The 25,176-nt window shown below is 38.9% G+C and overlaps 1 protein-coding gene across 1 annotated transcript in view; it reads right to left on the reverse strand.

Moving 5' to 3' along the window:
* WDR70 (WD repeat domain 70) overlaps nucleotides 1-25,176 on the reverse strand; it is a 136,298-nt gene that overhangs the window by 13,852 nt on the left and 97,270 nt on the right. Inside the window, exons 11-13 of the mRNA XM_056324158.1 lie at nucleotides 23,406-23,505; nucleotides 14,389-14,473; nucleotides 13,178-13,316 (exon numbers count right to left, since the gene is read on the reverse strand). Coding sequence (XP_056180133.1) covers nucleotides 13,178-13,316; nucleotides 14,389-14,473; nucleotides 23,406-23,505 — 324 coding nt within the window. The remainder of the gene's footprint in view (nucleotides 1-13,177; nucleotides 13,317-14,388; nucleotides 14,474-23,405; nucleotides 23,506-25,176) is intronic.

Genomic DNA, 25,176 nt, shown 5'->3' on the forward strand with positions numbered 1-25,176 from the left:
TTGTAGACCTGGTCTTAAGATTAACAGAGAGAGGAAAAGGAAAATCTTTATCATACAAAAATATTTAATTCTTAACGAGTATTTATCCTTCAGTGCCTCTAAGTTCCCTACTGTTTACACTTAGAATAATCTACACAGGTAGACACTTTTATCACTGGAAATGCTAAACATCAAATTCCAGCTAACAGAAGGTCCTACATCCCAGCTCTGCAGGCAAAAAAGTGTGTTAATAGCAGGAAAAGCAGGGTTTTCTTGGCTTGGCCTACCTATGCACAGGTAGGCTGCAGGTGGAAGAAAGCTCTGAAGACCATCTAATTCAAACCCCCTGCTCTGAGTATGGTCAACCACTCAGGTAGCTGAGGACATTGTCCAGTTTGGTTTTGAGTATTTCCAAGGATGGAGAAATCTACAGCCTCCCTGGGCAACCTGTTTCAATATATGACCATCCCCAAAATAAAATAATAAAAAAAAAATGAACCCCCCCAAAAAAACCCATAAACAACAACAACAAAAAAACCCAAACAAAACCAATCCAAAACACATCCCACAAACATAAGAAAATGGTTTGGGGTTTAAGTGGAATTGACTGTAATTAGGTTTGTGCCTATTCCCTCTTGTCCTGTCACTGGGCACCACCAAGCTTTGCTTTAGCTGCTTCACCCTCCTGTCCCCCTTCAAGAATTTACACATACCAATCCATCCCCCATGTGTCTCCTCTTCTCCAGGCTGAGCAATCCTAGCTCTCTCGGCCTTTCCTCCTGCACCTGATACTCTAAGCCTTTAATCACCTTTGCAGTCCTTCACTGCACTTACTCTAGTATGTTTTTCTCTCTCTTGTACTGGGAGATCAGAACTGGACCCAGCACTACATACGTGTCTCACCAGGGTTATGTAGAGGAGAATAACTTCCTCCCTTGATTTGCGCGAAACACTTTTGCTTGATGCAAATGCCCCTGGGCCACTTGCTGCCAACTTTGTTTATCTGAGCTGGAAAGGGGATTTGCCATTCCACAATCATTTTTTAAGAATAACTTGTTTTATTTTAAGGTTGTGCTCTACAATGAAACCCAACACAAGCAAGGTGGTACTTCAGTCCTAATTGCCCCTGAGACAGGAGCTCAGGCTGGAAGCAGTAACCTCAGCAGTTAAAAGCAAGCTGCAAGGTCTCACTCCACTTACCCAGGTGGTTTCATGCCTGGTAAAAGCAGCAAAAGAGCAGGAAACTAAATTGCCTAACACAGCTTTATGGAAGCCTAGCACAAAAGACTTGACCAACCTATGTTCTGGTTGTAAGGAAATCCTGTGGATGACAGCTTCAAGACTCAGCAAATAGGAACACCAGAACAGTAACAAAAACCTTCCATTAACTAATTCTAGATTCAAACATTCAATACAGACTTAACCTGTTTCTTGTAACATTTAAAGCTGAAACAAGACAAATTTATGTTGATTCTGAAATCCAAAAATTTCCAGGTCACATCTCAGCTTTGCAAACAGAAAATAACATCTTATTATCACAAACAAGAATCATAAAATGCAGAATGTATCATCACATAAACAAACATCTTGAATATTTGAAAAAAATATTTCAAAGTAACGGCTGGATGTTTTGGACGGTGTATCTTTGGAGCATGAAGTCCCGGAAGCCTGTCATAAAAACCCTGAAAATAATTTTATCCATGAAACTGATGTGGTCAGCTTTGCTACTGTGAGATCTGAAAACACTGCACTTACAAAAGACAATTATTAGTAATGATTTAAAAGCTGTTTGGTACTTTAGCCGTTGCAAAAGCGTTAAGTTCTTCAAATGAAATCAATCTGAAAAGCCTTTGGCAATGTCTATTGCATATACAAACACAGTAGCCTGCATTAGGAAACACTGGGAAAAGACTGAAAATATTTTTGTAGTTAGGCAGGGAAAGTATTAAAAATGTTAACAGAAACACTCCAAATTTACCTTCTTTATTTTCACTGTGAAAGAGGTTAGAACAGATTCAGTCGATGTTATTGACAGCAGGCCTTTGTAATTATTTTCAGGTAACAGATTGTCTTGTAATACTGACTTAAAGTCAATTAAAAATTACCTACACAATTTTAAAGACAACTTTTTTTGCAGTCTGGATGAAAATATTTGTCTTCTTAAACAACTGCCTAATAAAATGAGAACATATTACTGATTTTTCTTAAAACTAGCCATAAAGGTTTCTAAAGTTGCTATACTATTGTTTTAAATAGAAAATGAGTTACACAAAAAATACATAATTTTTATTTTTAAATAAGCACTATACTCACTTCAGACTCCCAGTTCTTCCAAAATAAATTTCAGGTTTAGAAATTTTAACCTATAATAACTTAAAAGCTTAACAATATGTGGTAATCTTAAACCACAAAACTCATAAATATGTAGAAAGGTGGCAGGCGAAAGTGATGATATTGCTATTCCCTTGTGTGCTATTCCACCTGCATTTCTTCTGAAACATGCAGTCCCAGCTCATGTGCAGCTCTGGGGTGGTTCATAAATAGTCTCACCCCTAACAGCCTGTTCTCATCTGTGTGCTTCCCTTTGTATCATGTTAGCAGAGCTGCTGCTTCAGGTAAACAGTAAACTACACCAATTTTTCTGTGAGGTTATTCTCCATCTGGGTTAGGTCACCAGGCAACTACACACATGACTTTGCTGGTACTATGTACATAACAGTGTTTTGATGGCATTTAACAGCAGTGCCTCTAAATGAGAAACTGAAGCCTGAAACTTGATTTTCTGTAACACAGAGAGGGAATTTATTCTGGCCTAGAAATATACCCCTATGTTTAACAGGCAAACTGAAGAATAACTGAAGCAGATTTCTCAGCAAGCAAAACCTAATTACCTCAACTGAAACTGTCCAGAGCACTTGGGTCACACACTGACAGGAGAAAACAATGCAGAGAGGGCATTTTACAAGGTCAGCAAGAAAAGATCAGAATTATTTGTGGCACAGAAATCTTTTACTCTTGAAAGTATTATTCACCTCTGTCCTCTTTCACTCTGCTGCAAGAGCACTAGGGAAAAATGAAGGCTTCCCTCCATCACTGCCTTTTCATATTCCTATACTAACATTTTACATGTCTGTGAGCTGAAGCTGTACAAAACCATTGATTTCTTTTTTTTTTTTTTGCATTTCAGTCAGAACTTTGACAAATAACCAACAAAATGTAACTACCTTTGCATGTATACAAACCCCAAGATGATAGACAAGTTAGTAAACATCTAATAAGCAGACCTGTATGTGTGTACACATATACTGATTTAATGGAATATAGAGGTCATAATTCACCACAAGAATGGCATGATATCAAGTTTCATAATTTTACAAATAATTCTAAGGACTTACATATTTTTGACATAAATAAGAATCAGCTTACACTTCTGCAGCACTTAGGTCAATGGGACTATATTCTTTCCTTGCTACTGCAAAATGAAAAGTAAGTTACAGGGGCTGTACTATAAAATCATGTTTTAATTTCTTTTCCCTCCTTCAGGAAGTGTTACTGCTGCTCAATCAGGCATTGTTTTCTTTGGAAACAATCCCTTTTCCCTAAAGACAGGGAAGTTTAAGGTTAAATACCATGCATGTGTCTTCAAAAATGAAGATTTCATGTGAAGTATCGGAAATACATGATCATGTATCAGCTTTTTCAAGTTCATTAGTAAAGCTTCTCCTGCCCTGCAGGGAAGAAAAACATGCTTCTTATATTAGTTATGCACCGTTGGAATAAACTTTTTCAGTTTTTCTTTCTCTACTTTAGGTACAGCCTTTCACTCTCCTCTGGTAGTTCTGAACTCTCAGCCTGCTTATATATTTGCTCCAAAATGCAGAATTGATTATTCAGTTACCTGCAGCTATCAGACTTTTAGGCTAAGTTCACCGAATTACTATCTGCTCCCGTGGATATTCAGAAAAATTGTTATACAAAAGTACAGACAAACAATCTGGCAAATGGGTAAGATGTATCTATCTACTTCCATGTCTACCTAACGCTGAAAGGGTGGAAATCTCTCCTGAATGATGCTGACATTCAGCTAATACTCATACTATCTCTGTGGTGAGTGTGCAGCCAACATCCCATTTGTAAACTGGAAAAAGCAGTAGCGATTTCCTTGCAAATTACCACTAGAAAACAAACAAACAAACAAACATACTGCTAATTCCAGATAAATACTGAAAATGGAAAGCAAACATGCTAATCCTAGGCTTTCACATATCTCTTAACTGTTGAAGCAAGAATTCATGGGGTTTTGATGTTTCCTTCATGTAACAATGTTTCCACCAATTTTAAAAAAAAGTTTGTTAAAATGTAGATAAAGTTCTGTAATCCTAAACTGAAGTTGCTGATGTTTTGACAGTCATGTTTGGAAATCAGGTTCAAGCAAGAGAGGGTAGACTGCACTCTCAGCTAGGACAATCCTTTCATAGAGTGGCAGGCTATCCTCCTGTAAATTGCCTACAGTCATAAATCCTTCAATCAATAGATGTGAGCGCAAACGTAACCCATTGTATCCGACTTTGCTACTGGCAGGGTCAGAGCACAAGAGATGAAATGTCCCCCTGCTTTACCAGGAGAGAATGAACACCAATGGAGGTCAGGTGGGACTGACTTCACCAAACTTGTCTACACCTCTAATTTTTAGACATCTACTCTCTAAATGCCTACAGATTTTCACCTCCCTTCATAGCTAACAGAGAGAAATAAGCATTTTACAGTGGCCTTCATCTAACCTATTTCAGATATCTATTTTAGGATGAGATAAAAATCACAGTCTGGAAGTGTTTATTTTTCTCTCTTGATTAGAAAAGGAGCCTAGGGTGGCTGGATCAGCTGTAGACATCTATATTTGGTCAGGTGAATCCCTGCAGTCTACAATGGCCAAAATAACTATGTTAGAAAACCAGAAGACTAACGAGGATCTACAGTACAGCATGTTTTGCTACTAACATAAAACTCTCCATTTCAAGGATAAAGGATCCTGGAAGCCAAATTAAATACTCTTAGTGCAGAAAGAATACAGCAGATACAAACTCCTAAAACTGTCCAACAAATCTTTTGAATCTCGGCTTGAAAGATCAGATATAGCTCTGGAGATACTTAAAAACTGAATGGGGATAAACCAGAAACAAATACAGCCTATGTTCACCCTTATTGCTTACCCCTTCCATAACCCACAATCTAATAAATAATTCTTTCAGAATCTGTTCTGAAGCTATACAATAAAAAAGTGACAGCAAGAGCTGGTGCTCTAAGAAAATATTTTCTGTTAGGAAAAGAAAAACAAACCTTCTCTCTTTCCTATATGCAAGCTTTGCTTCAGTGGTCATGACAGCGTGTTCTGTTTGAACAGCGCTGCTTGGATTTGCTGCACTTGGCTGTCCAGACGGCCAGATAAGTGGCATGTCAGCAGGGAAGATAGCAAACATGTAAAACGACATTCTGTCTGCGGTCAGGGTCTCTAAGGACAGGTCACCACAGAGTGGCCAAATGGGGCTTTTCTGATGGAACTGAGTATTTATCTTAATTGTAAGTTTTACAAATTACAACATCGCTGGGAAAACTGTGTCAAAATCAGTGCAAATGTGCATGCAACTAATTTATTCATCCTGTAAAACCCTACATATTCACGGTGAAGAACTGCTTGAGCAGTACAGTATCTTCTAAAAACAGAGGGGCTTACAACATACTAAGTAACACTTCTGAAACCTAACTGCTTATTAGTTTGGTTTTTTTTTTTAAGAAACAGTGATTACGCTTCAAATTAACATTACGTGTTAACCTAAGCCTATAGTTTTATCAGTTTATACTTGAGAGGGGTAAGCAATTTCAAGCTTGTGTTGGACTGAGGGATAAAATCTCAGCATGCCTTCCAGCTTAATCTTCTATAGTTCTGCAACTTGCACAATGTTAAGTCCATCTGACTTCAGTGATAGATCTTCCCAGAAGAGAAGGGAAACATACAGTTATTTCAGAAAAAAACACACCTACTTCAAAGGATTTCTATGTCTTTAAATAAAACATTAAAACATTTGGATGCTCACAGCTAAAGACAGCTTTCTACTACAACAAAATCTTTCAGTGACTGTTGCCCATCCTTCTTTGGCTAACTGCTGCTTTTTAACAAGTACTGTAATTAGGGAAGATATTAAGGCAGTGAGTGGCTTTCAAGCTCTTCTATTTTAAAAAAGAAGGTGTGAAACCATTTAGAAACTTCAGGTACTTAGACTGCTGCCCAGGGGATACAAATCTAGTCTTTTTACAGGTCTTCGTGGACATGTTTGAAATTGCCTTCAGTCTTCATGGACTGAAAACTTTTCGGCAACTGCTTATGAAATACATCCCAGCAAAAATGCATAAACTGCTCATTAGAAGAGAGGAAAATGCCTCAGAATATACTTAAAATCTCATGGTGCTGGGCTGCAGCATAAGCTGCATATGCAGGCACATAAGCTATATCTGGGAAAGGCTGGTCTGCCTCCTGGATGCACCATGAAAAAAATGAAGACTGAGTAACTCTTAGAAAAACTGCTTTATTTTTATTTAAAAAAACAACAACACAGATATAGAACTATGCCATTTCCAAATGTGTGCATAACTGAACAACAAATGCTACTACTTTGCTTCCACCTTGTTTCTTCTTTTGACCACAAAGATGGTTAACACACGTATGTTGATACTATACATGCTCTGATCCAAAAAAAAAAGGCTGCTCACACCATAAAAATAACTGATATTATATTAAAAAAATCTACTTTAAACCTCAATTGCAAACATCTTCAGGTTTGAGATTCCCCCTGGAGCTCTTCCAAGGAAAAGAGCCAACTACAATAAATAAGGTGGTAGGTTAGGGAATATCTACAATGCAGTGATCTGCTAGCATTAGATTTAAAATACTCATGAGAATACAGCAGTAGAGGAAACAACAATAATGTTTTTCCCTTGTGAAGCATGACTTAGAAAATGCGTGGAAACATTCCATATAAAAGGGACCAGAAATGGATAAAATTTTAAATTTTCTATGTAAGAAAAGAAACATCCTAAAAACATTTTCAGGGGCCAGTAATTTAAAGCAGGATCTCAATATAGAACATATGGATAGCAATGCTGTATCACTTACCTTCCAAGGTACACCTACAAAATATACTTTTAGAAGGGAACTGAGACACTGAACAGCACTTTCCTTTTCTGATGACTAGAAAAAGTAACTTGATCAAGGTGGCAACCTGTTTTCCTTGTAGTTGGAAGTTAGGGCATTTTCAAGCACCTGCTCTGTTAAAATTAGAGCCACACTTTCATGACAATATACCACAAAATTAAGGCAGACAACCTTCACATACACACACCAATTACAGTGAGGAAACCTGCAGTTTATTTTTCTCTCATACCTCAAAACTCTAGTGACAGCTTCCCTAAAACAAAGTATGTGCTGCTGCAGGATATACGAAGGGATGGAGCACATCATCTTTACATACAGGAAAGCAGAGCAAAAATAGACAAGCTACCTCACTCTAAAAGAAAACACATTTCTGTGATTCACCTTTTATACTAGATTTTTATTTTATTTTTTTTACTTTAATTGGCTCAAAAATTTACCAGACCTTAAATATATTTACCTCCTTATTGTGGAAAAGGTGGATTTGCCTTTCAAATAAAATAAATGGCTTAAAAGGAAAATCCCAGAAGTAGCATGATGATCTCTTCCAGAAGTCAAAAGAATTAATTTTTCTTAAATTCAAAAGCTTTAAATCTTAGTAAAATGGGCCACAGTGGAAAAGCCCTTTACTATATTACTGCATCTTATAAATAGTAAATGATTTTGTTTGAGGTCAAAGGAAGAAATACTGCAATCTTATATCAACTGTGCATAAAGGATGCTGGAAGTTTCATATTCCTTATTCAGTCTTTCCTTTTCACTCTTTAATCTAAAAAGGAGCTTTATTTATAGCTTGTCTCAGAAGACCTTCCTGAAACATCCCTTAGAGGAACTTTTCATAAGTATTTAATAATTTAACTTTTGCTTATATTTAAGAAGCTAAGAAAATACTGAAGAATCCTCCTAACAGAAACAGGTTTCCCAAAACAATCATCACACTATGATTTTGGATTGTTGCTTATCTACAAAAACCTGTGGGATATTTTAAAAACCTGCACATCTCATTTTATAATGTACACAACCTCTTCATCTTGGCTTATTTTTAAATCAAGTTATTACTTACATTTTCATTTAAAAATAGCTATTTCTGTAATTGTACAACTTTTTTTTTTTTTTTTTCTCCTTTTCCAGTGCCCACTCTTGCTTGGCAGTAACAGGGTGTACTACTTCTTTTCGTATGGGGAAAACGACTGCTCTACTGCTGCCAAAATCAATCTTGTCTGTAGTAAGGATAACTACTGGGTCATCTGTTTGAACTAGCCAAACGAATGACAGACATATGAGTGATTCAAGTGGCTATCCACAGCTTTTTCAAATTAAACTGACACTGGGAGAAATGTTGTGTACCCAACTCTGTTTCCCATACACTAGGTATTTATAACTGGTTCCCATGAAGATCTTGTACTTGCATAACCAAACCAAGAATTAACAATAAACCCTCCCTGACTTGCATTTGACAGTGAAACCTCCCTTCAATTCCACAAAGAGCGTGCAGTTACAGACATCCCAAAAGGTGAGACCTCACCACAAAGTAGCTACAGGTCTTCCTTCCTGTCACACTACCTGAGGAAAGGAAAGAGGAATGTCCTCCAAGTTTCTGTGCATACACATTGTACCCCTCTTCTGGCCATTTTATTTCCTGACATCTGTTTAAGTCTCCCCATCCATCTAAATGGAGTAAGGAAACATTCTGCATCCAATTACAGATCTTTCAGATTAAGTAAGCCTCAAATGCTCAAACTGAGAAAGCTTAATATAAATATTTTCTTGTGGATATTTGAGGTGAGAGCAAAACAACTTCTCACAGATAATGCTGTCAAGATAGAACAGACTAGAGAACTACGAAAAAGCTGCACATGCAAACCAGGATTTTTTAAAGTTCAGTTCCTGTTAAGAAGCGAGGAATTCTGTACAGATTAGCATACATAACTATGGTCAGAATACAAAGTCCTCATAATTTCCAGTCACACCTGTACACACTGAACCAGAACAAAACTGAAGTACTACATGTCCAGCATCATCTTCCTTATAAGAGTGGAAGAGGCAGGAACTCCCACCTGAGTTTTGATCTAATCTGAAGTCAATGACCCTGCCAGTAACCTGCAACATGGGCAATTTCACTCCTTGACAAACTCACGGAAGAAAAATCCACTGAATGCTATCAATTGTGAAATTCCTGTGTCTGCATCGAGATCTCTCTAAGTTACAGATCACCAGTGGCAGAACAGGATAGTCAGAGAAGCATCGTTATGTATTTGCCCTGTAAACACCTCGTCCTGCCGCACACGGCTACAGGCCAAAGATGAAGCCCATGGTCTGTACTACTTCTGTCATTTCTTTACTTTTCCTTCAGAACATATTGCTATTTATCCAAGAAGCCTGAGTTCTACAGAAGTCTCAATGCCTGCATGGTGGGATGGCATTCAGTAGTGGACGCAACAATACAGTCACTAGCTTAGCTGCAGACTGTGACAAAAAAAAAGACCAATACATGAAAAGAAAAACAAATTAATATTCCATATCCAGCCACAACAGCACAAACTAATCAGACTGTTAGCCTATTAGCAAAACTACAAGGTCTCACTCCAGCAGCTCTGAAACAGTAATGTGTTTTCCCATGAAAACTTGAAAGAAAAGGTGAAAAAAGGTTTGTGTGGTATGATGGAAAGGAATGCCAGACACAGCTTTGGTCAAACATTCCCATTAAATATTTTCCCATTACCCACTAGGTTCATTCACAGGCCAGCTGCACTGGCTATTTACCAAGGAGGTTTAAGATAAAGTTTACTGCTCTTTAGTGTTTTTCAATTTTCTAAGCTTACCAGCACTTCCTTTAAGAAAATCCTTGTGAAATTAAAAAAAAAAGTGACACATTAGTAGATTTTTGTCAAATCTACTGTCAAAATCTTGACAGTAGATTTTTCTGTTATTATGATTATATATGTCCTACCACTAAACCGGTATACAATTGCCCTCAAAAAGTTTTATTGTTTTCATTTTACACTTGAAATTAATGATGCTCTTCTTCTTTAGCAATTTGGACTAAATACAACTGAAATCACTAAAATTACTTCCATGAGGAACAACAGCACATCAAGCTCTTTGCAGAGACAGATAGTGGTGTGTTTGTGCTTTTGTTACACATAGCATACTGTACCTTCACCTATGCAATGCCCAAACCCCCCAAAATTAGAAACATTGAAATTACATACTTAAGCACTAGAAAACACGTAAAAAGTAAAGTATGATATTTAGTTATAGAAGACAAACTGAAGCCTTAAGAGAACGCTACTTGTTTATCTTTAACTACGCTAACTGCTATCTGAATTTTTGAGGGAGTATAATGAAAAAACGGAAACTAGCAAAGTAGTCCATACAAAGTAATTGCTGCACTGCTGAAAAAAATGCTTTGACATACTACACACAAGATATTAATTTACCGATCTATAGGCAAATGATCTTTCCAAAAAAGAGCATGTACTGCTTACAAAATACAAGCCAGCTTCTTGAAAATTCATGTTTTCAGCATTCCTTTACGCATTCATATTTCATCAAATACTGCAATTTGAGAACAAGAAAGTAACACTAATGAAAAAGCCAAAAGATACAATCAACATAAAGATCTTGAAAAAATATATACTGCTTTTATTCTATAACACCACGTAGAGTAATTTTTCTTCTTTTAGATTCAGGTTCATATATTTAACTTTTTTTAACATGTGTAGTGTTGAAGCTGGAAGCTAGACAGACTGATTGTAGAGACATTATTAGTGCTGACTAACTGAAAATTATGTCATAAGATCAGCATTTGTAAGTCTCAGTTCTTCACCTAATACTTCCATTATTTTCATTTGATCCATTATATACAAAGAAGGAGAATGAAAGTCGTAAATTTTGTAACTACAAATGAAGAAAAACAGCAGCACTAAAACTCTACAGACAAAAGTAATTTACTACAGTCTTAAAAAGTATCATATAAATATCAGCACCTATATAAATTTATAGTATAAAGTTCTGAACCTGCTGAGATTTGTACACATACTTAAAATTTTACAACATGAGTGGCCCCAGTGAAGTCGCTTATTGACCCCTAATTTTGTTTTTCCAACAATTTCCTACTGTTTGTTCTCAGCTCCATGTCTGTCTTGCATTTTAAAGCAGAAGAACAGAAATTTACCTCTCAGTTCTCAGAAAAACTGATAGCAAAACAATCTTTTCTGGACTCTCCTGTATCATCATCCACCTCAGCAGTATGTAATATACCCTCTATTTCATAGAATTAAATAACTGTTTTCCCAGGAGACAAAGTTAGCAAATGAAAATTTTGTTTCCTTTGAACACAGAACAAGTAGGGTGGTGCGAAAAATTATCACCATTTAATTTCTTACAGAAATACAGGATCCACCATTGACAAGCTTCTCATTCCTGCAGTCTTAAAGCTTAGGTGAAGTTTCTGTACACTGTCACTAACTTCACCGCCACTACATGGGGATGCATTCATGACCACATCTAGACACTTAGCTCTAAGGAATCCAAATGCAATGTGAATGGAATTGCTAAGCTGTTTTTTTCCTGAGCCCAAGGATAGAAGAGCTCCTGCCAACAATCTGCACTTTATTTTATATAGTCACACTTTATCTTATGTAGCTGTATTCCTTTCCTATGTCATTAAGTTTCAGAGGAGGTACTGAGGCATTCATGCTTTGACTCAGAAAAAGGTTATGTATACTTGGTATAATACTTGCATCAGAAATTAAAAACCTACTAGTAATCTTTATGAGTCAGATTGAGGTTTGGTATGTTACATAGGAAAAAAAAATTAAATCTGAACTATGCTATCACTGGAGAAACTTTTTCGTACAAAATAAAATTTCTAAGGCCACAGAAAATGTATTTAGAATATATGTTTCAAATAAAAAGAAGGGGATTTTTTCCCCCCTCCAGAAAAAACACATGCTTTCTGCTTTGAAATGAATTCTGCATTTTTAATTTACATGACTGCTGCCACAGAAATTATGGATATAGCAAATGAATCCATTGGCAGATTTTGCTTTAGGGTGAATTAGAAGACAAAATGGGATTTGAAAAGAAAAGTAAATACAAATATAAATTCTGTACAAATGATCTCTAGCACAAGGGGTTTTGGTCTGCTGCGCTAGGAAAGACTGCTGTGCCAGGTTAAGAAAAGTGCAGAAGGAGAAAACAGTATCCTGAAACTAAGCAACAAAATGGCTATCCAACAGACTGCAACAACTAACGGGACCTGAGCATACATAACCATGCTTAAGCAATGGCTATTCTGTTTGACTTTCTCCCACTCCTGTTTGTTACAATCTATAAGCTTACTTGGGTACTCCACAAGAGTGAAAGGACCTTTTTTCAACTATGATATTAAGCTTTTTCATTCTGAAGAAGGGAAAAAGTAAGCAGTTCAATCCATACACGAACTCTTCTGTATTACAGATTCACAATTTTAGGTTTTTATATTGCTGGTGAGAATGGCATTTTTGATTGAGGGATTCCTAATGACGCCTTCCTTTTGCCATGAAATTGTTGCATTTACACAAGCTAGAGTCCATTGAAATACATACCATAGTAACCACAAGTCTACATTCAGGAACGAGTAGGAGTTCTGTCATCTAATATGGCATTTCATCATGAAATTGGTGTATGTAATGGGTAAGAATTTTAGGACTTGTGCCTCACTTCACAGATCTAGAAAGGTTCACAGAAATGCCTAAGAAATGCAATGGTAATACCAAAGCATGAATCTCTTAGTACTTAAAACACCTTGTCCCCAGACTTTCTTTTATTTTTTTTAATTGAAAGGTGAATAGCACCTATTCAGGCCACTCTACCTCTATGTCTTAAATATGCGGTACAAATATTAAAGTAGTGTTAGTAGGTAATTTCCGGTAAAAGGGAGAAAAAAGCATACGAATATGTTCTCATTCATGTTTTGAATAGCTGAAAAAATAAAACTAAAATACATACCGCATCTGTAACTTCTATCTCATACAACTTCTGGAATGTCTCCCGATAAAAAAAAAAAAGCTTCCCACTGCCACCACCTTTCTTAACAGAAGTGCCTGTTACGAGTATTTTATCATCTGGGCTGAAACAACAATCTGTCCTGTTGAAGAAAAATTATCACACTGAGTACATCAATAATTAATGTATAAGGAACTTACACATAAATGGCATCCTGAAAAGGAATCCCTTCTATTTGTTAATTCTTTCAAGACAAAGCTTTACAAACAAAAAAATCTTGTGTCAGCTGTCATTTGTTACTACAGTTATCAGAGATAGTTCACATGTAATTACAGCTGTGCACAGAATGTGCAAAACTGACAGATCCAATAAAAATCCTCCTCCCAATTAAATTCTCCTCCACTCAAAAGCCTTGTAAACTTTTCAACATGAGAAACAAACCAAAAAAAGTATTTTCAAATCTGGTTATCAACATTAGAGTAAAAAAAAAAAAAAAAAAATCAATCATGAAATCTCTTTTTGCTGATGATACATTCTTCAATGATACAAGGCAGTTTGTTTACACAGTGGCCAAAAATGTTTGTTTACTTTTACTCTATGCTACCAATAGCAGTCAAGATAGAAAGGCAGCTCATGGACAGCTCAAAGACCTTACTTTGTCCTTAAAGTTGAATTTGGCTGTGCTACTGCTATAGAAATGCAGGTAGTATCAATAAAAATACTACATACAATACCCAGCACTATTCAGTACAATACACTATTTTAATATCAAATACGAGTCATCAGCACTTCTAACATCGTAACTTGAATTCATACCATGCACCTTCATGTTACATCTACTTTTCAATACAGCTTTTATTAATCATAGACCAAGTAAGAATGAGGATTCCTTATATATCTCATTATAAAAACATAAGGCAACAAACTGGCCTCCTCCTGAAAAGTTGCTAATCTACTTGGACATAAGACACATGAGACTGAAAAATGCATAAAACCCAAGCAAAGGTAGCTATGAATTATCACAAAAAATATGACATTTTTTAAAGCAATGAGGAATCCTAAAATAGCCATGAATTGTCATTGCACAGTCCTCCCTGCGCAGTCCTTTCTGCACAGTAGTGGACCTAGTGAGAACTGAGGAGAACTTCGGCAGACTCCCGCTCAGCATAACTACTGCTGTTTCTATAGCTGGAATAAATTTAAAGAGGACTTACATTGGAAAGAAGCTGGGCAGTCTTTCTGCTGAATTAAGAGGCTTTTTAAATTGTCTAATATCCCATATCTTCAAAGTATCATCTCCTATAACACAAAAGGGACAAAATTTAGCAATAATGAATTTAACTCAAGAATTTAGACATGCGCAGAAAATTTCATCCTCCAATTCAGACACAAAAAGAGCAGAATTATATGGCAGAAGCATTCAAAGCAGTGATGGTTTGGAAGCTTTTTGGCTCTAACTAACTATGAAAGTACAAGGATTCAAGTTCCACATGCCACGTTCCAATAGATCAGAAACATCTCCTTCATAGCTCAGCTCCATCATGGCAACCCCTCCTACCAAAAAACAGTTATGCACAGTAAAATCCGATTCCCCAAACACTTATTTATTCTGTGTTTGTGAGCATCCGTGCTTTGCTACTAAGCGTAAATTGAATGTTTAAGAAATTAAAATGTTACCATGGATGATCTAGATCAAAAACTATACAAGTTTTATGTGTCTGATTTCTACCTGCCCTGAAAAAAACGATCAGGAAGAATGGAAGGCACATGAAGTTTTCCCCCTTCCTCAGCAGGCAAACAGCAACAAACTGTAGTCTCAGTACAGAGAACAGGCCCTGGAATGAGACAGAAATCCTTGGGGAAGAGGGAGAAGGGAAGCAACGGAACCCACACTTGCTATAACAAAACTATTTCACAGCCCTCCACACCACCTTTGGCCATAAAAGCCAAAATCAAGGTTACAGCAAGGTATTTATAGCAATTCTTGTCTGTGTTTGATAAACACGGTATGACTGCAGGCCAGTAAAAGTCAGGCTGTTTATTCCTTTCTGAAAAGTTATGACATTTTAACAAAGTGAGAAGCAGAGAGGGGAGGGGGATGATTCATTAGTTATTCCTGGAGAGATCTACATCTCTGCTGATCATCCCTTGGGATACGCATTTCCAGCATGAGACAAACTACAGAATTTGAGCTTTGAAGCACCTCACTCAGGCACCTAGACATCTCCTTGCATTTGACATTAGTTCCTCAGTGCTTTCAAGGGTGAAAAGAAGGACTTTTAAACAACAATTCTCTCTCTAAATATATCCAGAGATTAATTTCAGACAAAAAAATTACAAAATCCTCCTGACCTAGGAGGAAAAGTAGGCAAGCGACTGGTAATCTACAGACCTGCTTCCTTTCCAAAGCATAAACCTTACAGGGAAGCAAATTTTGCTGTCTAGAAGTATTCTGTCCTTTGAGATCAAGAGCTTAAAGGAGGCCTTGGAAATAAAATGCTTAAAAGAAAAAAAAAAGTAACATGCTGTAACAAAAGAAATCAAGGTCAGCAATACCCTTTACAGGAAAAGCAGTAGTGTGTGGCCTCGTACATCATGTATGTTTATATTAAAGACCAGGATAACTCTGTAGTACAAAATATTTTAAAGAAGTGGATAAATGATGTCTACAGCAGAGTATATTTCTGTTCATTGGGAAGCTAAAAGTGACAAGGAAGAAAAATACTGAGTCCCTATTTTGGGAATATCCGTTTTCCTATTGTTTCCCAGTAGACTCCATCCCAATCACTTCAAAGCATTTGGTCTTGCAATATGAACCCTCTCTTTTCTCTCCCAACCCTAACAAAAAACACTTACCGGTGAGATGTTGCATCTAAAGCACCAGCCCTCTATAAATGTGTGCAAAGGATACCATTTGGCCACTCTGCAAATCTCCTAGATAGGGACATATCTAAGGCTAGCAGCCAAGGCTGTTCTGTTCCCAGTGGAACGAGCCTTGACGTGATCTTCAAGCTGTAGTCCTGCCAGGCTTTAGCAGGAGATGCAGACATTCAGCTATAGCTCTTCTGCCAATAAAAAAATGTAATATGGTGGTTTAAAAAGTAAGAATACTCTAGAAGGACTCAAAAAGTTGTGGTTGATTTCAAATCAACACTGTCTTACATTGTGCAGAAATAGATGGTTATGTATTTGGAAAGGGAGAAATGATAGTGGAATGACTTCTCCAACACTGTGAAACACTTATCATCCTTAAGTTTTTGACCAAATTCACTTTTTCTAATTAAATTTCTGTATTTCAAATATGATATTGGTTCCTGAATCTAATCTGTGTTTGGAGTTGAAACCACTGTCACTAAGAAAACAGACACATTAACTTTCCACAACATCAGGGATTTTTTCCAGTAGCATCCTTCCATCAATGCTTAAGAGGCTTCTTTACAAAAGCTATAACAATACTGATCTATTTTTAATTACTTCATACATGGACAAAAATAGTTAAACAAAAACATATAAACAGAAGTTGTGCAGCTCAGAATGAAGCATTCAAAATAGGCCACTAAAATCACTCAGTATTTTTCTTGATGGCAGACTTCTCCAAAGCATGGCACGATTATTTAAAGCTTTTATAGTATTTTTAGTAGCATTTCAAACTCTATTCTTCACCATTTTAAAAGAATACCAATGAACAGGCTCTAGTCTGATACTATCAGGTCAGACACCATTATGCCAATGATACTGGAGCACAGGATTTATCAAGAAGTAACAATTAGGTCCTAGAAAAAGTCTTTGGTGAGCCAGAATAGGCATTTTCAAAGTTTTTATTCAAAATAAGGCAAATGCACTGATACTACAAAGACTTTATCTAATTTTTTTTCTTTTCAATAGACAAGTACATGGACGCAAATAGCCCCCAAAGAAGCAGAAGTCCTGCCAGACGCTCAAAAAACCTAGTCAGCAACACACCGCAGGAAGCTCCTATTTTAAAGAGGAAGTCCTGTCATGAAAGCAAAGCTCAAGCACAGAAATTCACAAAGATCGCTAGTGAATGCAAAGAAACATAGGAATTGAGAATTTAAAAAAGAAAATACAACATAGCAATGGCACAGTATAAAAAGGCTTACCACGAGTAAGCACCAGAATACGTTTATGAAATCTAATACTTTCTGCGAAGCTTCTACTACCTACCATCACTACTTTCTGTGAGAAAAGGCACCTGAGAGAACAATTTATATGCTTCTGCATTCTGCAGTGGATCTGCAAGAGGAGCAGCAACAGCTAAAGAATGACCTTTGGAGGCACCATAGGTTGGGACCACACTCACACTGAGCCAAAGGCCTTGGGAGGGAAGTTACAAACTGGGGATTCTACTCTTAGGCTTGGAAGAGCTCTCATCACCACGTGCACCCATACCAGCCTGGCCAAATATTTAAGGGCATCACCTTCCTTGAACATATGGAAGTGAAGGATACTGGAAGAAAGGTACTTTGAGAACTCCCCTTCAGCTCCCAATGCTACACATAGTTGACTATGCCTATTAAAGCTAATCACAGAACCATTTAGCTTGGAAAAGACCTTTGAGATCATTAGGTCCAATTGTTAACCCAAGACTACCAAGTCCATCACTAAAACATGTCACTAAGCACCACATCTACACATTTTTAAAATACTTCCAGGGATGGTGATTCTACCACATACCTGAGCAGCCTGTTCCAGTGCTTGACCACCCCTTTCTATGACAGAGTATTTCCTAATGTCTAGTCTAAACCTCCCCTGACATAACTTGAGGCCGTCTCCTCTTGCCCTGTCACTTGTCACCTGGGAGAAGAGACCGACCCCCCTGCCTACACCCTCCTGTCAGGCAGCTGCAGGGAGCCACAAGGTGCCCCCGAGCCGCCTCCTCTCCAGGCTGACCCCCCCCAGTTCCCCCAGCCGCTCCCCACCAGCCTTGTGCCCCAGCCCCGGCACCAGCCCCCTGCCCGTCTCTGGACACGCTGCAGCCCCTCCGCGTCCCCCTGGCAGTGAGGGGCCCAACCTGAACACAGGAGTCGAGGGGCGGCCTCGCCAGTGCCCAGTGCAGGGGGACAGCACTGCCCTGGCCCTGCTGGCCACGCTGTTCCCGGCACCAGCCAGGATGCTGCTGGCCTCCTTGGCCACCTGGGCACACGGGGGGCTCATGCCCAGCCGGCTGCCGACCAGCCCCCCCAGGCCCTTTCCCCCCAGGCAGTTCCCAGCCCCCTGCCCCCAGCCCGCAGCACTGCGGGGGCTGGTGTGACCCACGGGCAGGACCCGGCACTCAGCCTGGTTGAACCTCACACAACTGGCCTGGGCCCATCGCTCCAGCCTGCCCAGACCCCCCTGCAGAGCCTCCTGCCCTCCCGCAGATCAACGCTCCCCCCAGCTGGGGGTCACCTGTGAACTCACTGAGGGGGCACTCGGTCCCCTCACCCAGATCGTTGGTAAAGATATGAAACAGGACTGGCCCCAATACTGGGCCCTGGCCACCAGCTGGATGTAACTCCATTCCCCACCACGCTCTGGACTCAGCCGGCTCTTAACCCAGCACAGAGCACACCCACCCAAGCCACGAGCAGGCCGTGTCTCCAGGAGGATGCTGTGGGAGATGGTGTCAAAGGCTTTACTAACATCCAGGTAGACAACATCCACAGCCTTTCCCTCATCCACTTGGTGGGTCATCGTCTTGTAGAAGGAGATCAGGTCCATCCGCCTTTCATAACCCCATGCTGGCTGGGCCTGATCCCCTGGTTGTCCTGCATGTGCCACGGGATGGCAGCCAGGATGATGTGCTCCATAACCTTCCCTGGCACCGAGGTCAGGCTGGCAGGCCTGTAGCTGCCTGGATCCTCCTTCCTGCCCTTCTTGTACCTACAAGACTGGTGTCACGTTGGCTGACCTCCAGTCTTCTGAGACCTCCTCACTTAGCCAGCACTGTTGATATATGATGGAGCGTGGCTTGGCCCCACCAGCTCCCTCAGTGCCCTCGGGTGGATCCCATCCAGCCCCACAGACTGGTGTGTCTCAGTGGAGCAGCAGGTCACTGACCGTTTCCTCCTGGACTGTGGGGACTTCATTCTGCTCCTCCTCACCCTGTCTTCCAGCTCAGGGGCTCAGTACCCAGAGGGAAGCTGGGCTTGCTGTAAAAGACCGAGGCAAAAAAGCATTAAGCACCTCAGCCTTTTCCTCATCCTTTGTGGCAGTGTTCCCCCTATGGCATCCAATAAAGGATGGAGATTATCCTTGGCCCCCCTTCTGTTTCTACTATAATCATAAAAACTCTTTTTTGTCATCTTTTACAGCAGTGGCCAGCCTGAGTTCTAGCTGGGCTTTCTCCTCTCCACCTTCCCCCTGCATAACCTCACGACACCGCTATAGCCCTCCGGCGTTGCCTGCCCCTTCTTCCAAAGGTGGAAAACTCTGCTTTTTCCCCCTGAGTTCCAGCTAAAGCTCTCTGCTCAGCCAGGCTGGTCTTTCCTCCTGGTTTATCTTTTGGCACATGGGGACAGGCTGCTCCTGAGCCTTTAGGACTTCCTTCTGGAAGACCGCCCAGCCCTCCTGGACCCCTTGGCCCTTCAGAACTGTCTCCCAAGGGGCTCTGTCAACCAGCCTCCTAAACAGGCCAAAGACTTCGGCCCTCCAGAAGTCCAAGGCAGCACTTCTGCTGACCCCCTCCTTACTTCTCAAAGAACTGAAAGTTCTGTCATTTCATGATCTCCATGCCCAAGACATCCTCTGACCACCACTTCACCCACCAGTCCTTCCCTGTTTGTAACCAGCAGACCCAGCAGGGCATCTCCCCTGGCTGGCTCACTGACCAGCTGTGTCAGGAAGGTCTCTTCCACACCCTCCAGGATCCTCCAGACTGTTTCGTCTCTGCTGTGCTGTATTTCCAGCAGACGTCATAGGTTGAAGTCCCCCATGAGGACATGGGCTAGTGATCTTGAGACTTCTCCCAGCTGCTTGTAGAATGTTTTGTCTGTCTCTTCATCCTGGTTGTGTGGTCTATAATAGACACCCTCCACAACATCTGCCTTTTTGGCCTTCCCCTTAATTCTTACCCATAAACACTCAACCGTACTGTCACCATCATTCAGCTCTAGGCAGTAAAAACACTCCCCGACACACAGGGCTACCCCACTGCCTCTTGTTCCTTTTGCCTGTCCCTTCTGAAGAGTTTGTAGCCAGACCTTGCAGCACTCCAGTCATGAGAGTTATCCCACCATGTTTCACTTTAATTAATGCTTTTTTGGCATTGTTTGAAATTAACATCAGCATTCAGCTCCTGAGATGTAAAACCACTTGATCTTTGAAATGCTAATGTTTATATTTACCGTAAAGAGCAATATATTATTACTCTACACAAAATAGAAAGTGACTATACATGCTGCTGCATAATCCTTGAGTAAACAGGAAATGGTACACAAGGTGTTTCTACTTTGTAAAACAAATTCAAAATTAACCGTTTTATTTTTCCTCAAGAGCATTGTGAGAAGATAAATACAACTAAAAGTAGAAAACGCACAAAAAAAGCCTCTTGAAATCAAAAGAAAGCATACATCTGCATAAGCTATCTAATTTTTCTATATAAGTTTACTGATTACAATGACACTGAGTCTGCACACTTCATACCACAGAAAATAAATGAACTATCAAACTACTAGTTGTCATGAGAGCCATGGAATTAATGAAGTAATTGCTTCATATTATGGCAAAACCTAACTCCATAAATTCTGTACGTACCAAGAGTCAAAAAAAGCTTTTTTAGGTTTTTGTAACAGAACCCAAGTCCAGTCATAATGCTTACCTCTTCACTGTTAAACAAAGAAAACATTCCCCAAATACTATCTTCACTGTATTTTAGAAAAAGTTACTTTTATGGTTACAAGTATGCAAAAATATCACTTTCTTAAGTTTCTGTCAAGTTACTACCTAATACCCAAGAAGAGTAAGACTGGGAACTCACATAAAAAAGGTCTTTCACTTTTCATTTTCCCCTGTGCTTACAGCTGAGCCCTGCCTCATCTCTCTCATATCCAACAAAGAACCTACATCAGATGCAGGAGAATCCATTAGGCTTTCATTCAATGAAAAGTCCCCATGCCCCAAACAACTATCAGCTCTTTGATCCTCAGCACTTGGCAGGTGTGTTAATCTATGAATTCTAGATCCACATCTGCTTTTGTTGGTACAGATCCAAAGCAATACTCCTATTAAAGCACTAACCAAACAAGTCAAAATAAGGTATGAATCCTCCTTATTCTCTAGCACAGCACACACAGAGCTTTTTTTTTTCTTTTAATACACTGACAAAGGTAGCATTTTTATCCACACTAAAGGGCCAAATTTCTGTACAGTCTTACATTCTGCAAACAATCAATCTACATTTTATATAGCTTAGAGCACAGTGTGATAGATAAAACAGAAGTGAAAGTTTGTTAAACACAACACAACACAAAATATGGAGACAGATGAGGAAGAGCAGGCAACCACAAGTGCCATACGCAATGAAAATAAGCAAAGGTTATTTCTGTGATCTATATTCATAAATGTGAAACATAAGAGAATTTACATAAATGGAGGTTTCAAGATAGCACTAGTCAATATTCCTCATGTAAGTACTAACCTTGTTTGCTGTTGATATTTAAAAGCACACGGAGGTTTCCCTTTAAATCTTATAAAGTATGTCTGGGTGAGTTTTTCAGGGGCAACACCACTGGCAGACAGATGCGGCATTTCACTTAGCCCACAACAGAAAGACAGATAGTTCACCTATTTTCCAAGCAGGAGAAGGTTCTGACACAGTAAATGTCTGGTTCAGTAAGGACCAGCAAGGTTAAGAGTTTTTACCTCAACCCCTTAATGCTCATTCATGATGAGTACAATGAACTCTCCAATAGAACTCTGGACCCCAGAACCTGAACAGTAATTAAAAAACAATCCAAGTGCCATTAGCTTGCCCTAGTAAGCCTAGCGCTGTCAAGGACAAGACTACCATCATCTTACTCTGAAAGATGTGATCTGGGGAACAAAATATTTGGAATCTTAGAAATGTAGCAAGACATACAAAATAACTGGAGAGGCAGCATCCAACAGCAGCTGCGTATTGCTGTAAAAGCCACCAGTGTCATTCTACTCATCAGGGGGAGGACACAAAGCATTTGCAAGCTACAGCCCTTAGCCTGGAAGTATATCCCCTGCTTCAGAGCTTCTGCCATCTATGAATACCTCTATCCTGGTATTTTGTATACATGATCTCATTTTGTCTATCTACTAAACTGACCAGATGTCCTGTACATATGTTAGGCACAATGTTAGCTGACATTAACATATACCTCCTCTCCCTCAGCCTGTTTATTTGGCCTTGGGGCCATGCTAATGCATACACATTATGCATATAGGCTTCTGGTTACAGCTGGTTTCCATCCAACAGCTTGGATTGTGTGCTTGCACCTGCCTGCAAAATATTGGGTAGACAAATCTCTGTAAGAAAAGCTGTTTCAGGCAGACATCATCCTATCCCATACACTCAATACTGGAGTCAGTGTGTTTTCAAATGTATCTGCCTTCTCCAGACTTGTTCTGTTATCTAAGACTTTTTAATAAAAGTTTATCTGAAGTTTAAAAACACAAGTGTTTTTTTCCTGTCGTGTAGACATCTCAAATTTTTTTGCCATTCCAGCACATCTTGGCCACTCACTTCCAGTCATCACCTCTTGATGTTTGTAATGTAAGTTAGATAAAAATTCCAATTAGAACAGAAACAGACATTGCATAAGAAAGCTGCTTGAAGAATTACTAACTCCAGAACCGAGATACTGTTACTGAGGGGCAGTAATCTTCCCAGAAAGAACTAAGTAAAGAAACTGGTCTTGTTTTATTTTTACTTAAGGTAGTGATTTCCTTTTGGTATATTATTAATGCTAGAAAAGATGACAGATCAGGAACTGTATAATATAAACAGCAAAGTTTTCCTTAATTGCTCTAAAATGTGCTTTCAGGAACACAGTATGGCATGGTGTATCAAAATAGAACATGTCAATTGTGAAACATTTCAGGTTTAAATCACTAGTATCTGATTTTACTATCTTACCAACATCAAAACCAATTACTTTTAACGATGATAAGATTTAAATGGCTTGTTTCCCAAACCATTTAACTTAGTAAATTTAAAATTGCCTTACATGGAACACATCAAAGGGTTCTTTCAGTCACCTACCTCCCCGGCTGGCAAGGACAGTACCATCATAAGAAAATGTCAAGCATGAAGTGTCAGTGCCTGGAGCATGGGCTTGCCTGCAGTGGAACTTTGTGTGTACCTGTTTGTCAAACAAATAAAACATCAGAAAATTTTCTTGTTTCAAGATGGGATGAAGATTGCTTTATAGCATTTTGTGTACTCTGAGGCTATTCCTAAATTTAAACAGAACCCCCTGCATTTTTAGCAGGCACATACGCTAAATATTTCTACAGCCTTTTAAAAAATGTCATACATCTTTCAGAATAGGCTTTCACAATAATAGCTTGAATGAAAAAATTTACTTTTTCATAGGTTTAATTACACAGTCCGCATTTACACATCATCAGCGCTATTGGAAAACTCTGACTAACACTGAATAAAGGTAGTTACACCTGGTTAAGATAAAAAAAACATTTTAAGACAGTTCTCAACACTCCTGTAGGCAGGCTTATACTTAGAAAAAAATACAAAAATACAACACACATACTTTGGGGAAAGGACTTAAAAGAAGGATTGTAAGAACTTACTTTTTCCAAACTTAATCCTTGGCAAAATACATGGCTTATATAATACAATAAAGTTCAAATATTCTGAGGTTTGTGTTCCATTTAGCTGCAATAAAATTCCAGTTGGGGAAGGAGGTTTGTTTATTTTTAATTATTTCTATTTTGCCAATAATCCTAGAGAGAGGCAGAAATTACTTTCAGGTTAAAGTTTTGTTCTTGTATAGAGCTGACTTCTTATTAGTTGCTATTTAGTAAAATCCCTAAGAATTCTATTAAAAAGGAAGTAACCTCAAATTAAATTTTAGCACGTTTGTAAAATCAAGCTTTCCTTCTTCCCAACCAAACCAAAGTTCTCAGCTAAGATACCAAGATGCCTTTCATAAACAGTAAGGGAAAACAGAAGAAATGAGAAAAAGAGAGCAACAGAGATGAAGGAATTTGGTTAACTCCTTTTTAACACTTAGGAAATTACAGTTCTCATTTGCCCTCTTTTCCTAACATAAAACCAGTTCCTACAGCTGTGAAATAAAGCATTCGAAAAGTAAAGGTTGCCTATGCAACAGTATCTCAGCTTTCCACCTGTAAAACAAGGATTGAAATACGCTATTCCTTATACAGAGGGGGAAAAGACAAATCAGTGGCCTTAAATTCCTTTATTTACCGTAGTGATGAACAAAATGCAAAAATACACATAGAAGCATATATTTTCAGAGGAGAGTTTGAACAGCATGCAGTAAGTCAGATCTGGAATCACACCCTCAACAGTAAGAGGACAAAACACTGAGCAGCTGCTTAGTGATTACTCTCCAATCTATACATTAAAAGAGATAGAGTTCTACAGAATGAAAAAGGAGGATGTGATCCTGAAACGCAAACATATGGATGGAATTAAGCTTGCACAGGAGTCCTCATGTTACCGTATCTTCTAATTTTTGACTACGCACCTTATTAAGACTCTTTTAATAGGCTATTTTGTATGCAAAAGATCCAAGCTAGTAAAGTAATTAATGTTGTTTAACCTTTCAAATATTTGTTCTAAATGTGGTCCAAAAGCTAAAGAATCTTTGTGTGATGACATTAATGACGATTGCAAGTTTATTTTGGTGTGCTGATTTAGTCGAGTTTTGAGAGGAGTCACAGAAGCTGTTCCGTCCACAAATGACTCTTCAACAAAGGAGTATTGGGGGATAGAATGTAACAGCCTACATTCAGCCATAGTACTTGTTTCGAAATTACTGCCACTT

Source organism: Falco biarmicus, chromosome Z, assembly GCF_023638135.1.
Source record: "Falco biarmicus isolate bFalBia1 chromosome Z, bFalBia1.pri, whole genome shotgun sequence".
Lineage (NCBI taxonomy): Eukaryota > Metazoa > Chordata > Aves > Falconiformes > Falconidae > Falco > Falco biarmicus.